Source organism: Ischnura elegans, chromosome 1 (assembly GCF_921293095.1).
Source record: "Ischnura elegans chromosome 1, ioIscEleg1.1, whole genome shotgun sequence".
NCBI lineage: Eukaryota > Metazoa > Arthropoda > Insecta > Odonata > Coenagrionidae > Ischnura > Ischnura elegans.
The window spans coordinates 25,427,674-25,443,302 of NC_060246.1; the positions used below are offsets into that span (position 1 = coordinate 25,427,674).

Consider the following 15,629-nt stretch of genomic DNA (forward strand, 5'->3'; position numbering starts at 1 on the left):
TCTATTGCTCGAAAAATCGATTTTGAATGTCATTTTTCCATTACTTGTCAATTTGAGTAATTTGCTCTTATTTTACTGGTTGGAGTTCTTTAATATCTCATGCCGAAGCAAAAGTGCAAAGCTTCCTCATAATTCGATCCCCACCCCCCAGATAAATCATCGTATACCGCGCTCGAAAATAGCATTTATGTTACCTCCTGGAGACCGCGCACCCTACCGGAAAATAAAACGCATTTGACCGCATCCCTAGAGATGTTTGGTGACCCACAGTCCTCTTGAGAACAATTCAGATTTTGTATCACCTTTTCATACACCTCCAGTGGCTCTCACAGTTAGCTAAAGTAAGTTCCCCAAGACAAAATCAGTGAGTTGGAAAATAGCTGTTTTTTGGCTTATTTTGTAGCATCTAGCCAAAGAAATTACATTTGTTTTACTATCAGTTGGATTGTCATTAGAAAAATATTTAAATAAATGCGGTGAGTCACTTTGCTTCTCGATAATCAAAATTTGTTTCCGTATAACTTCTCTCCGATGAAACATATTCATCCCACGCAATGCAAATATAGTTGACCTTATTCATAACTTAAACGACGTTTACATGAAAAAGTACGTGGGAAAAAATGGACCTCGTAATATGAGGTGATGATTCTGCAGGTCATGGCAGTCGCCGCTACTGAATTGGATTCGGATAGATAGCCTATGAATTAGCTCTTTCAACCTTTCTCTCTCGTAGTTTTGATCGTCAAAGAATTGTCCTGTCGAGTATAATTCAACGTTCTCATTGTAATGAATGGAAATGGAAGCGGAATATTCTTCTCACACTAGTTTCCACAGATTTTCTGCCCCACGGTGACCCACACATTAAAGAAAGTATATTCCCCCGTTTTAAAATAAAGTGTAGGTTAAGAAAACGAGTCAGTAGTATTTGATTGTCTTATGTTCATGATCGGCCATTGATTGTCAATTTTTGGCAGACAGACGGCTGCTTATCACTGCGGTTTCGCAAAACTTGGCCCCATTAAAACAGCGATAACCTTTTTACGAGATCGAAAATTGAAATTTAACGCATACATACATTCAAATTAATCCAAATCTCAAATCCACTTCGCACGGGTTGTAGACATAATAAAATGGTTGTAGAGAATGATATAGTCATAGTTTCATAATATTAACGTAATTTAGCTTTACGACGCACTATGATAATACCCTTTGATGTGAGACTACACAATCTGAGAGATGCAACACCTCGAGCGGTTCAAATAGTGGGATGATTAACTCTGCTTCATATCCAACTGAAGTATGCTTGCGGCAGAAGTATGCTTGACCGCTGCTTGGTTAACTTGGTTACCTAAGCAGATACCATACACAGGGCCGGATTTTCCTAAAGGCTAACTAAGCTTCAATTTAAGGCCTTAAAATCAAGAGGGGCCTAAGTTCAAATTATTAGCAACATTAAAATTACACTATTCCAAAAACAGTGAACAGTAAAACACTGAACCGAAAACAAGGAGAAATTCTACGCATATGACTAATAAACTAACATAAAAATGTGTCGGCTAAGATCAACGCATTTGGCTCATTTTAAGTCTGTTCGTTTGTCGTTATATGTATTAGTTCGCACCAAAGTATATCATCCGTCTAACTGCCTCATTTATTTATAGAGGTTAGTACACAGAGGCGGTCTGGCCTGGTCGGATGGTCGGCAATTGCTGAGGGCCCCGAGCTTCGGGGGCCCCCACAACGCACGCGTCTTTCGTGAAGCGCATATGAAAGGTGTAATAAAAAAACGCATTACTTGAACCAAAGTTTTTTTTGCAATTATAAAATTCATCGTTTTCATTAGTTGCTTTACACTTTATAGATGCTCAGTGTAAAAAGATTGTATAAAAAATAAAAGTGTCAAAAGTCAATAGAAAACCTGGTGCATTTTTGAAAGAGTTATTCGAAAAGTTTTATTTTTAGATTTCAGCGCAGTTTCACGGAAAAATTCATTAAATAATAGATAATATAACGGAAATGCATTATTAAATTTTATAAGCTGTGAAACTCTCACTTTTTATAGTATTTTTTTATTACAAAATTGCTATTTTTTATTAAACTTTGTCTTTTTTTTTAGAGCGAGAATGGAGTTAAAATTCATTTCTGAGCTTGCGATTCCCTGAAGTTTTTCGGGGAAGGACTTCCGGCTAAGGGGGGGGGGGGCATTATCATTAGCTCCAGCCGAGGGCCCCCAATCACCCCAGACCGCCCCTGTTAGTACCAATCACAATATGTTTCATTTAACATATCGATACATTTAATGGTAATGATGTATTTTATCACCTCTCATGTCATTTACAAACTTCAAAAATGGGGGGTGAAAAGGCCTCATAAGTGGAATAGCCCAGGGCCTCTTTTTCTCTAAATCCGCCCCTGAACATACGACTTTGATTTCGAAAATGAACGCGCTCTTAACTACTTAATCCCCCTCTGCCCCTCTAAAGGACTGGATTACAGAACATGATGTGTCGCTGAACCAATATGAGACTTCGCATTGTACATAGTATCAACATAGTTCAGCGTTTAGCAGTCCCGATAATTGACTGCATGAGTATTGTGAGATCCTCAAATAAGACTACCTCCTCTTCATGGTTAATCGGTGATCTTCAGGGCTAAGATTAATGATGACGTCATGAAAAGTTGGTTCAGTTCCAACTCTAGGCCCGGTGGGAAACTCGATAGCATTAATATTGCATTCACCGGGAAAACATGAAAACTTTACATCTACAACTGTCACACAATAAAAATTTAGGAACAGATAAGATCGGTAGAAAACGTTACCCTTCTCCGTATAGAATCCTAAAACGGAGAGTGACTCTCGACCTTCTATTTTATCGACAAATGTCTTTAAATTTAGGGACGCCTTTACGAACAACATGTTTTTTTTCCTGTTACTTGTCACGGAAGTAACAGGAAAACTCCTGAATTCATGCAACCCACATCACAGCAATACACCGTCGGTGCTCTTCATCCTAGCAACGGTGGGGCTATAGGTGTAATGTGGGTTGCATTTATGCATGCAATGCACCTCTCAAGAGATGAGATCTTCAAGTTGAAAATTCCGGCCATCAACGTTTCATTTTTGGTATGGTTAAGGATTATATCGCAATTTCGCGCCAATCGCAGCGATGTCGTTCAATTTTACGCCGCTATTCCAAATCTAGCGCTTGAACACCAGCGTTATCCCGCGCGGCTATTTGGAAAGACTGCAAAGTCTGGTACATGAATTATTATGCTTGATCGGCCCCTATTATAAGACTTAACAAACTTAACCATGTGCGTGCATTGAATTAGGTTCGTGGGCATGCTATTTGATGAAGTCATTCCGTCATGGCTTTGTCCTGCTGCAAATTACGATGTCATATTTGAAATTGTTCCCTCACATCGAGTAATAGCTTGGATATGACTACAGCGGAGGATAGCAGTAACGCTAGGATCAAGATCTCCAATATTGTTGCTGGACATCTCTCTGTCAAAAATCAGTTCTGATGAAGATCCTAATGCGATAAAGTTTTTAGCTGCAAGAAATGGTTATCTAGAGTGTTTATTTGACAAAATGCTTAGGAAAAACGATCCATTAGAACAAGTAATCTATTATTAAAAAACACGGGAAATAATGACAAGGAGTTAAAACGGTGCAGGTTACCTTATTAGGGTTGGCTCACAGAAAAAATGTTGAGTGTCTTCCCCAAGGAAAAATACGGACTAAGTAATTATAATCTCAACAATTTAAGGGCCCTCGTCTGGGGCTCATGATGGCTCCCCCGGAAAATTATAGGAAATTGCGTGCCCGGAAATGGATTTTGATGCTATTCTGGCTCTTAAAAGTTATATAAAAGTTAATAAAAATAGAAATTTCGTCAGAAAAAAATGCTGTGGAAAGTGAAAATTTTACAGCTCATGAAATTTAGTAGTACAAATCTTTAAGAAAGCCTCTAAAATAACCTTTTCGAATAAAAGAATCAGGCATTCATTATTATTCTGGCACCCTTGTTTTATTTCTCTTATACGATATTTTTACACTGAGTATGTTGGAAAATTAATGAAAACTTAGAATTTATAGGCGCGAGCGTATTGGGGCCCCTAAAGCCAGTGGCGGATACATATGGGGGGCTCAGGGGGAGCACGCCCCACCCCTTACCAATCCACCCGCATGGGCGTACCCAGAATCAAAACTAGGGAGGGGGGGAGGCAAAAACAGCCGTGGTCGTTGTAACTTTTTCAAAAGTTGTAATTTTTTTGCACAAAAAAGGCTAATGAAACCAAAATTTTAAGGAAATTATGACAGCAATTTATTAATTTTTTATAATTATCTGCTTGAAAAAATTATGATTTTTATTTAAGCTCTATGTCTTATACTAATATCATTTTCTTCATAAGGAAAATTTGTTCATAACTTTTGTTTTGAACTTAATTTATTTTCGCTTCTAGGGTGGGGGGGCAGTTGCCCTGCATTATCTAACATTGCAGAGCCACAATTGTAACGTTTTTACTTCATAAGATGTCATTGCCTTGCACATGTGTGTAATTAGGTTGAATAAAAAAATTCTTAAACTTTGCATGTGACGTGATTATTTTTCATTATGATAAAAGTAAAGGTAGCTCAAGCCCCCATGGAGTTTTTTCTGTATCCGTTACTGCCCTTAGCTCGGGCCCCTCGGCGATTGTCGACCAGGCCAGGCCACCCCTGCACTAATCACTTCATACCTGGTACTTCTACACCTGTCCAAGAAGAGGAAGAAAGTGGACATTCTGGAAGTACTAGAGATTAAAATGAATTTGAGCATGAGCCAAGTTCTCAACAACATTATCTTTCCAAAGCACTCATCTCTCGAGAGGTGCATTGCATGCAATCCACATCACATCTGTAGCCCCCCGGATTTAGGGGATGTTGCTAGGATGAAGATCACCGACGGTGTATTGTTGTGATGTGGGTTGCATACATTTAGGCGATTTCCTATTACATACTTCCATTGCTAATATCTCGAACAGTATTGAGCGTTGGCAGCTGAAACAAAAACTACATCTCAAGGGTATCCATTTCCTCTCACCTAGCAAAATTTGAACGAGATCTGGTGGTGACACTTGAGGGACTTTCCTTGTCAATCACACAACCTAAGCAGTTACCCACCCACCCTCCTACTCCACCCCAACCTCCCCCCTCCTCCAAGCACTCACATATTGGGATTGTCCTGCATAAAAATTTGCACTCAAAAATGATGCCATAGCATCAACACGCGTTGTATGTACTTAATAAATAATTCAGAAAATTTTACAAAGTTTGTATATATCCATTCAGCACAAATTTTAACCAAGTATATGCCAAATTGATCGATTTCTTATGTACCCTACTTCCAACATTCAAATGGGCGATTATTTCTGTCAACGACTTAATGGTCCAGAACTTAAATGACTTCGCTTAACTATAAGAATTGGGTGGCAAATTTTGAATTTCAACTCTTTTAATGTCAGCCTATTTTGCCTGGTATACTGAAGAATGCCAGGGCTTTTTTGATGAATATATTGATTTACATTTAAATATTTATACTCATTAGGCCTAACATGCATTTTCTAATACCTACTAATTTTTTAAAATGTGTATGTAATACTGGCGGGTACTTAAAGGAACAATAGGAACTAAAAAATGGTAAAGAACTTTGTAAACTACACTAAGCACAAAAAATAAAAGGCGCCAGTATAAAAAAACCTGGCTAATAGATCAACTCGCTGACGATAAGCGTTTAAATTATGAGAATATGGCTTGATGAGGAAGACTTTTATCTGTTATAACTTATCTTTCCAATCCATCTCCATTCATCCTTCAGGCTATGCCTTAAAACTGTTGAATTTATTCAGTAGTTACATCACTTGACAATCTCATTTTGTTTTGCAGTTGTCCTGGGGCTGGGAAAAATGTCACCAAAGAGTGTACCAGCTATAAAAGAAGGCGGCTTGGAGGCTACATATGTTCTGGATCACATTCATTTCCACGCTGGTGCAGAGCACTTAATCAATGGCAAAAGGTAAACATGGAGTCCTTGGAACTTTTTGAGTGGTTGCCATTCAATGCAGGGGAATAAATTGTTTACTGAGGGATCATACAAGGCCCATCATTTTGCATTACCGGTGAATCGCTGTAAGAATAGTAACCATGGGCATACCCAGCAGGAGGCAGCAGGGGGCAAGCTGCCCCACCAAAATCAAAAGTAAATTTAGTTTAAAACTAAAGTTATGAACAAATTTTCTTTAAATTCAAGAGAAGTGTAATTCAATAAAACATGTAACTAAAATAATTTTTTTTTCTGTCAAATAATTTTAAAAACTAATAAAGCGATATTATAATTTTCTTGAAATTTTGGTTTCCTTATCCTTTTCTGTGTTACATACCGAATGACCACGGCTTGCCCCACTCTATTTTTGATCCTGGGTACGTCCTAGGTAGTAACTTTAATAGGTAAATAAAAACATCTTAGCTTAGTCCACCATATTTATGTTGGGTGAGTGGTGCAACAAAATTGTGCGAGAATTGAGCTTAGTTAAAAACAGTGAGGGGCCCTCTAAGCAGTAGCTTGAGGATGTAATCCTAACCATTAAGAGTATTGTTGCCTGAAAAATCTTCCAGTTAATAGGTCTACACAATCTCACATGAGCTTTCCTGAATAATAACAAGAAAAATTTAGAGATGCCTTATTTTTGCCATGCACCATATTTTTAGGCACAGAATTAAGTTTTCGACAGCTAAATTTTCTTAAAAGTGAACAGACTACCACTGGTGTGGGCATTAATAGGAAAGAGACCTCTCACAATCTAGATCCCAGCTTTTCACAAGGACACTTTTTAACATCTGAAACCTTGTTTTGCAAAAATTCTTCAAAAATTTTTCAGTGAACTTCTTCCCTTAATTCTATATTCCCTTTACACATAATAAGTACACTTTCAGCACCAGTTTGGAAAGCTACCTATTTTTATCATTAAATGATACTGTGAAAATGTAGACCGTATAAGTAAACTTATCATACGAAGCATAAACTATACTAACGAGTAGGTATACCTCCTTTTGCTTCACACTAATACATACTTATACCTACTAATGGTAGAGTATGCTGTATTTTATATTTCCCATGATTAATTTCTTGAACTCCTTCATTATTGCAGATATCCTCTGGAGGCTCACCTTGTCCACCGAGAACAACACAGTGAAACTATCTCACAGGCACTGACTAAGCGAGATGGAATTGCTGTTTTAGGAGTATTGTTCCATGTAAGGCTATAAATAACATCATGAATATGGTCCAATTGTCTTATTTTTGCCATATAGTTATATCAATGGAAATAGGTATATCCTTCTGGATTAATACTGTTACAGCAGTTCATTTTGATATTGTCTCAGTCAGGTTTTCCTGGTTTATCTGTCCACTGAGTATTAATTTAGATATGGCATTCAGTTGTTTTACTTCAGCAAAGAAGGTCCAACTCAGACCTTACTTACAGATTACAGCTACAGCAAAGCCACAAAATGTTCACAATAAAAAAAATCCAGCACAGCAGAAAAATCTGGATAATTTGGCTTCCCTGAGATTACAAAGCTTCAAAGCCACAATGAGAAAGTATGAGCTTTTTATTCTACATTTCCAAATAGTATGTGGAATTGGCATAGATTTCCATTCATAGGAATGTCTAAGAGACCACTTTTCTTCACTGGACTTGTTAAGATCTATCAGATATTCTTGCGATAATATCTTTAAAGAGGCAGTATACAATTTCTACTACATACCATATTTTAATAATTCGTTATCTATCAGTAGCAGATACAGAAAAAACTCAAGGGGAGGGGTGCAAAATATACCTTGAGTTGCCTTTACTTTTATCTTAATAAAAAATGATCGAGTCACAGGCAGAGTATAAGAAAATTTTATTTAAAGTGATTATACACATGTAAAAGACAATGCCATCTTATGATATAAAAAATTTACAATTGTGGTTTTGCAATGTTCGGCAATACGGGCGGATCCGCAAGGTGGAGGGGGGGGGCACGCACCCCCATCTGTATCCGCCACTGTTATCTATTTGTATCATCAGCCTCCTCACTTAGAAGGTAGGCATGCATGCCACTCTATTCTGCAGGTGATATCTCATGTAATTAAAAACAATGCTTAGAAATATAGAAGCTTCAAGTTTTAGGAGATAAATTCAAGTTTAAAAAAAGCCTTTAGACATTGCATGTAGTGTGACCAATGAAACAATGACTTGAGAGAGAGAAAGATACTTTGTCGGAAATGAAAATCTGATTTTGAGAAATGATCACTTTAGGAGTCAATTCTGAGTAAGGGTTATTCAACTTGTTTTCCCACCCAAGTACATACAAATTACTACTTTAAAATGTGAATTAACTGATCCAGGTTTCCAAGACTCCAAACAAGAGCTTGCGACCCCTCTGGGAGGCTTTGAGAAAATTGGAAGGGGCAGATGAGGGTCAAAAAGTGTCACTGAAGTCATCATCCTCTCCGATGGCCCTATCTGCTCTTCTGCCTCATGATGTTGGGAGATTCTTCCGCTACTACGGCTCACTCACCACGCCTGGCTGCCATGAGGCTGTCATCTGGACAGTGTTTGAGATGACTATCCCCATCTCTGAGGAAGAGGTAAGGAACTGAGATGAAGAATTAGCGAGTTACTAGAAATTCTCTGGTTTGTAAATTTCTACATTCACGATCTATATTTAAAGTCTGCATTTAAAATGTAAAATTTTCTGAAGTAAGGAAATATGTAAGACTAATTAGCTTCGATAGTAATATTGGAATACGAATTACGAAGATACACACTAAAAAGGGTGGATCCAGGATTTTCTTGGGAGGCACAAGGGTCTGACAGGCAAACACGACCGTCTCATAGGTATTTCAGATTAAAAACAATGTACAACAATTATGTTCTGTACAAAATATACTCTTTATTTTAATATGAAAATATGTATTATTAAGATATATAAACACAATTCAAAATTTTCATGAAGTAATTGGTAGATAAAAGATAATAATCACTTGGATTTTCGATCCCTGTGCCATATCGACTGTACTGGTGCCCATGGACGAAAAATAGCTCGCAGAAAAGTTGCCCAATGGTGCACAAAATACATATTATACTGCCTGAAATACACCTCTCACTTAACACGACACTTTTCAGCAACATACGTACAGTGATAAGCAAAGACGCTTCCAGTATTATTTTCTGGGGGCAAGGGGGTTCTTCATTGGATTCCACTGTTCTCTTCACTTAACCCTAAATCACATGATAAATTTTTTCTATCCATTTCTGAGTGATATCTACACCAATAGGTTTTCAGGGAGCAAAAGAGTGATCTGATCACAAGGGGCAGAAAAAAACGATCTTGTGATTAAGTCCTTAAATATTATATCTTGATTGGAAGGGAGTAAATTTGGACTGAGATAGGACTGCACTTGAAAAGTAGTCATGGGCCAAAAGGATACAGAATAAGGAGTTGCATCTGACTCCACTTACCTGTTTTAATTCATAATAAGTCAGAACAGTCAAAATTTTCAGTAGTGATGCAATGAAACAGTTTTTTACCAACATTTTCTAATTTTCATGTTCTCTAAATTTCATCCCATTATGGTTCTTCAGCTGAAACTGTTCAACAGAATGCCAGAAGATAACTATCGGCCTGCCCAAAATCTCAACCAACGCTTTGTCCTTCGGAACGAGCCATCTCCTTATTGGGAATCCAATTGCATCAACTCCTCGGCCTCTGCTCCTTCGACATCATTTTCGCTGCTCTTCCTCCCCTCCGTGCTCGTCTACCTGATGCTACAGCGTCGCAATGGAGCCCTTCATTGAGGCCACAGAAATGCTATGTACTTCTATTGTGCCATAGTTTAACCCTCAACTTGGGCCCTTGCAACTTCAAAAATGGCATTTGGTAGAGGGTGGAGACTATGTTACTCTTACATGTTTGTAGAGAAAGTGAATTTTGTAGGGTATTCAAGATAATACTAACCATGAGTATCTCTCACAATAACATGTAACGAACAAACAAATTGATAAGGTAAACTGGATTGAAGAGTTAACTTTATAGCCAGGGGCCAGTGAAATGATAATTCAGGGCTTTCAATTCGTACTGACAGCTAATATGTCAGAAGATACCAGTCTTGATGAATTTTGCAAATTGAATGCTAAGCTTAACATGTAAAGACGTGGGTACTTCAAAATGTCCCAATCTGTTGTTTTGTATCTTCATGTAAAATAATATTTCTTCTGACCTCATTATAATAACTTTTGTCATTTCCCGTTGAGCTAGTGGGTAACATGAATGCACTTCCGTGCATGGGTGGAGCTGGGGAGCAATGAAGGGGCTCTGCCGACTGAACACTATATGTATTGCTTTAATTATACTAACCAATAATAATATATAGATGTCAGGTAGATTTGATAAAGTCCCAACCTCAATCGGACATTCTTCAACTCTGCTAATGTTTGTGTGTACATATATTTTTGGCCTAAATCATCCCACCCTTAATTTTGATTTTACATGTCATTTTTCGAAATCAAATTAAATTCATGAAAATTTTCAAACTATTATTTGTCATCAAAATACAATACACTCCTCACCTGTTAGCTGGTATAATAACCGAAGTTCTGATCAACAAATCATGGAAATATTCATCAGAATGTAATGTGATGGTTCTATGACTCTTAACCAAGGGACGGTTTCACCATTACGTTTACTTAAATCACATTGTGATCATGCAGTAGATTCTTCATAACAAGTATCCAGAATTTTAATCATCACAAACCAGTACAATCAGCATAATCACAATATTACTTCAGATGAAAACTAGCTTTCTCACTCACCTGAATGTGATTGATGATTTTTAATTTGTACTATTCAACCTGAACCCAATCCTCACTGGGTAAGGCATTTATATCTATGATGAAGCTGTGTCAAGAATAGTTCAAATAATGTTTTTTTAATGAAATAATATAAAAAGGCCACTAAAAACTGGTGTTATCAATATGTATTGAGCATGGTTAGCCGAATATTATGCATGGAGTATTCATAGCTGTGTGACTTTGTAAATACATATGTTTAAAAAAATGATTGCCAAAGCAGTCAAATATTTTCTCTATGACTCTGTATAGTTTTTATGTCATAGATCTGTGGTTGCATTTTTGTCAACGTTAGAAGCATTTTGAACCTAGCATTTGGAAATAGAGGTTCTCATTGTGGAAATACATAACATTCTTTTGCTTCTCCTGCATTTATTACTTCAAATCCCTCAAAAATTTGAGTGAATCATTTTTACCTAAAGAGCAAATCTAGCTGGTAATAGTGGTTGAATAAAAAAAGAAATAACACCCTGAACTATTGTAAAAATTGTATTTTAAATGATATGTTATGTGTGCAATATTAAGTGTCTTATTCCAAAATAAATGATTTTCCTAAGGAAGTTTTTCTATTATGCAATGTTTCTCTTAAAGCAGTTGACAAATGATGATAAAGCCATTTATGTTGACGTAAGACAAGTGAAGTTCCAACAGCCAGGATAAAAAATACTCAATCTAATTGCAACATGCAATTTTAAAAATGAATAATCAAAATACTTGTAGTTAAATGCCACTGGAAGATCTGTAATTTATTTTACCCTCCCAAAACTCATTTCTGTTATTTGTATTACCACAGAAGATACTTTTACCACTGGCTTTGATCTCCACATAGTCTTTGCCATTCATTTTGATACTTTCAGAGCATTCAGTTTCCATTGAAGTAAACTATTTCAGACAGCACTCCAAAACAAGGTTATTATGTAGCAGTTAGCTTTACGTATGGAGGGGTGAGAAGAATGTATACCATCAAGCTTCAATAGGATTTTCTGTCTCAAGAAGAAAGTGTTTGCTACAAGCAGCCAATGGTCTGCAGAACCACTAATACATTACTTAATAGGGTGGTTTCCTATTATTTTTTTATTGCCTAAATCGAAAGATTACTACTCCTGGAGTACGTATTTCACGCATTTAGATTTTTAAATGACGATATCTATTTTTTGCGATTAAATGAAAAGTGAAAATTTTCAAGCGCGCGATAACGCAACGGGTAAGTATGAATGCCGGGAAATCTCTCCGTGTGACATATTTCTCGTTCCCGCTGCCACCCTGTAAGTGACCTTGAGGGAGGCTTGAGCGCTGATACGACACAGGCTGCTAGCCAAGTACCCTGCTAGCTGGTAGCCCTTGGCTTAAATAAGGATTATTAATACCTTATCAAACAAAGAAAACTTTCTGACCTTAGCCAGTTTTAATGGGTGATTATTAAGACATGTTTCCTTGAGCTCAGTGCCTCATGCATGCATTGGTAATCTCAGACGATGTATAACTCCTATCTACTCTTATAGAAACTAGGTCCCTGTGATGTCATGTGGAGTGGCATCGCGTGGGCGCCAATCTGGCCGTTTTCAAATGAGGATAAAAATGGACCATTGCCATTCGTCTAAACCGGTATTTCTAAAACGAAATAATTTGTGTACTATGAATACACTAATGGTGGGTAACGAATCACAATCAATGCCTTTTGTTTTCTTTGATGAAGGAAACTAACCTATTCAGACATTTTCCGGGACTAAAATTATAATCTTCTAAGCTAATGTTACTGAGATTTCTGCTGAGTTATAATTGCAGGGTAGACTCTTCAGAACTGCGTTTGAATATTTTATTATCTAAATGAAGACAATTTATTCAGCCATCCAGCAAGAATCTTAACCTCTCAAGCACAGAGTCAGGATATTAAAAAAATATGTATAAAACATAGGCAAGGAATATTCGTGATTGGTCTCAATCCTTAAGTCATCTGCTTGTTCAATAGATCTGTCCTGAATACTCTTGCAAGTTTTTTGAGATCATGATCCATCACCTTGGTTATAATAGGCTAAATTCTTCACTAAAATTTCTACCACCTCCACAATGACGCTAGAGTAGTAGATATATTAAACACCCTTACTTTCTTGATCACAACTGCATGGACAGGCTGAGATCACATGCATTCAGTCACAACTAATAAACAAGCAAGACTTCATGTTTTTGATTGGCACACACAACTCCAACATGTTCATCGAGAAAGCTATCAATGAAATAAAAGAGAAAGTACAAGTTATACAGGACCTAAGCTCTGCTCGAGTGAGGATCTGATACAATTCATTATTTGAAATGCCAAATTCAATTTTAATTGGGCCGTAAAAAGAACGCATTCACTTCATAGAGGACCTCAGAAAGTGAATGAAATGCTGCAAAATCAACTGGATTTGATGTGAACACCCTTAAAATTTGAGAATGATCTGAGTGATATAGGTTTTCAGGGAGCAAAAGAGTGATCTCATCGTAAGGGACAGAAAAAACGATCGTGTGATTCAGTCCTTCAATGTTATATCTTGATTGAAGGTGAAAACATTTGGACTGATAGTGAGATATGCATGCACTTGAAAAGTAATCATGGGCCAAAAGGGTACAAAATGAAGAGTTACAGCTAATGTAGGCGGCATTTTTCGGGTTTCACCGCGTCGTCGTTGCGTTGGGGACAACAGTTTCTCCTGCATTCCAGCAGGCGTATTCTGGTCAGTTACAGCTAATGTCAATTACAGGTTTTCATTCATAATAAGTCACAATTTTCAGTAGCAATGACATTTTTTTTAATTTTTTTAAACAGTTCATTGGGAGAATATGTAGAGAACCAAACTGAAACAGCCATGAATGTTAAAAATGTATTCCATGGCACTCCAAAATTCAATTTTTCCTCGACATTATTGTGTATCCTGAACTACAATATTTAAGTTAAAAGGGCACTGTCTATTAGCTGAGGATTTATTCTATTTTTTTTTGGGGGAGACATCAGAGCTCTAAAAATTACATCAGTTTATTATTCTCCCTTCGTGTTGTGTCCTCTTCTTCAGATATATTCCACAAAATGTGTCTTGCAGGACTCTACACTCCCACTTTTTCTCCACATATCTCTCTTCACTGTCAACCACAAATTCTCGATATTCTGAGTGTGGGTCACATTTTACCCTGGCTCCAAATAGTTGACGGAGTGGTTGACAATGCTGTGATGGTATAACAATTTGATTTGAATTCTTACAATGGTAAGCCCTTGGACTTCACTGCCTGCACATCCCCACATCTACATCTCTTCATTTTGGGAATGATTCCCAAGGTAAGGAGAAAGTTGATTATTTCTACAAAAATAATATGCTCCTGGAACAAGGAGATGCTTGTCATGAATTCCATCTCTGGCTGGTATGTCTGATCTACAATTAGCTCAGTTACTCTAATCCATTCCATCACAAGTAGAGGAATATAGGGTCCATTATGAAAGTAATATGCACGATTTTATTGTGACTCAACTATCCATCAATATGTGATAAAAAGGGTCGGGAAATGTGGTGAGGGGTCTGCCCTTCCATTGCAGCCAGTCACCAGCTTGCTCCGAGCCATCTGAGTAGAAAGACATGCCTCCACGTGAAGTGTGTTTTTCGAGTCCTATCATGTTTTCAACATCTAATATCCCAAAAATCGCCAAACCCCTCTTTGCCGTAGGGTGTTACACCCCCAAAGACCCAAAAATCTCTGGTAAACTCCCCCAATTTCAAATTCCTGGCTACGCTACTGTCCTACCTTTCGACCCATCTGGAATGGATGTCCTTACCAGTAGTAACTGCAAATTAGTCCCACCAAAAGGGTTGTGGCCCAAGAGAAACGGAAGAACCCTATATTCATGGGCAGACAGGGATGCTGACTTACAAAAAATATTGCGGGGCCCAAACCGGGGATCTTACCCCGGGAAATTTTATAAGTAGTGAGTTTTAAGTTTTTAAGCATTTTAGAAGAGTCATATGATCAGCATTAGAACCCTGATAACTCGAATCTCGACATCTGGACACTCCGGGGAAAATCGACAAGCCTGACACATTTTTTTCTCACGCCCATAACGAATTTTTGAGGGGGCTCGGGCCCCCTCAAGCCCCATGGAGTCGGCACCACTGTGGGCAGAGAAATTATAATTATGACGGTCACTGCAAGGTTATTGAGAGCCGAGAAAAACTCTGGGGCTAAGCATTGGTTAGCAGGGATTCCATACATGTATACCCTCAACACACGTGTTTATAGACTCAATGCTTCCTAGTTATACACATACCATAATGGTCCTTATCAAAGGCAAACTATGGTCCACGCCAAGTGGATTACTTCCACCGCCCAAAGCATTGGGCCTGGTGGTAAGAACGGCATGGTAGAGCAGCAGTACTGGCACAATTGGTATTCGAACAACTTCGAAACTATCTTGGGTATTGAAAGTTGAAAAATTGTTATAAGTCTCTCACAAACTCACTTAATATTTTGGGTTAATACACTTGAAATCCAAAGATCAAGGTACTTTCAACACGGTCAATTGCTAAAGAGTTGAGAAAGATTTCATGAACATTTTAACACATTAAACTGCTACATTATTTAGATGAAAATATCTCACCAGTTCAAAAGTATTTAGGCAGTCATTTTATCAGTTTTAAGACACCCTTTTACGTGAAAGGTCTCCT

General features: G+C 37.6%; 1 protein-coding gene across 1 annotated transcript in view; it reads left to right on the plus strand.

The window, feature by feature from the left end:
* Positions 1 to 11,513, plus strand: part of LOC124157594 (putative carbonic anhydrase 3) — a 114,276-nt gene extending 102,763 nt beyond the window's left edge. Inside the window, exons 4-7 of the mRNA XM_046532448.1 lie at positions 5,933 to 6,062; positions 7,195 to 7,300; positions 8,439 to 8,681; positions 9,679 to 11,513. Of these exons, the coding sequence (XP_046388404.1) occupies positions 5,933 to 6,062; positions 7,195 to 7,300; positions 8,439 to 8,681; positions 9,679 to 9,891 (692 nt within the window). The 3' untranslated portion in view covers positions 9,892 to 11,513. The remainder of the gene's footprint in view (positions 1 to 5,932; positions 6,063 to 7,194; positions 7,301 to 8,438; positions 8,682 to 9,678) is intronic.
* Positions 11,514 to 15,629: the final 4,116 nt, after the last annotated feature.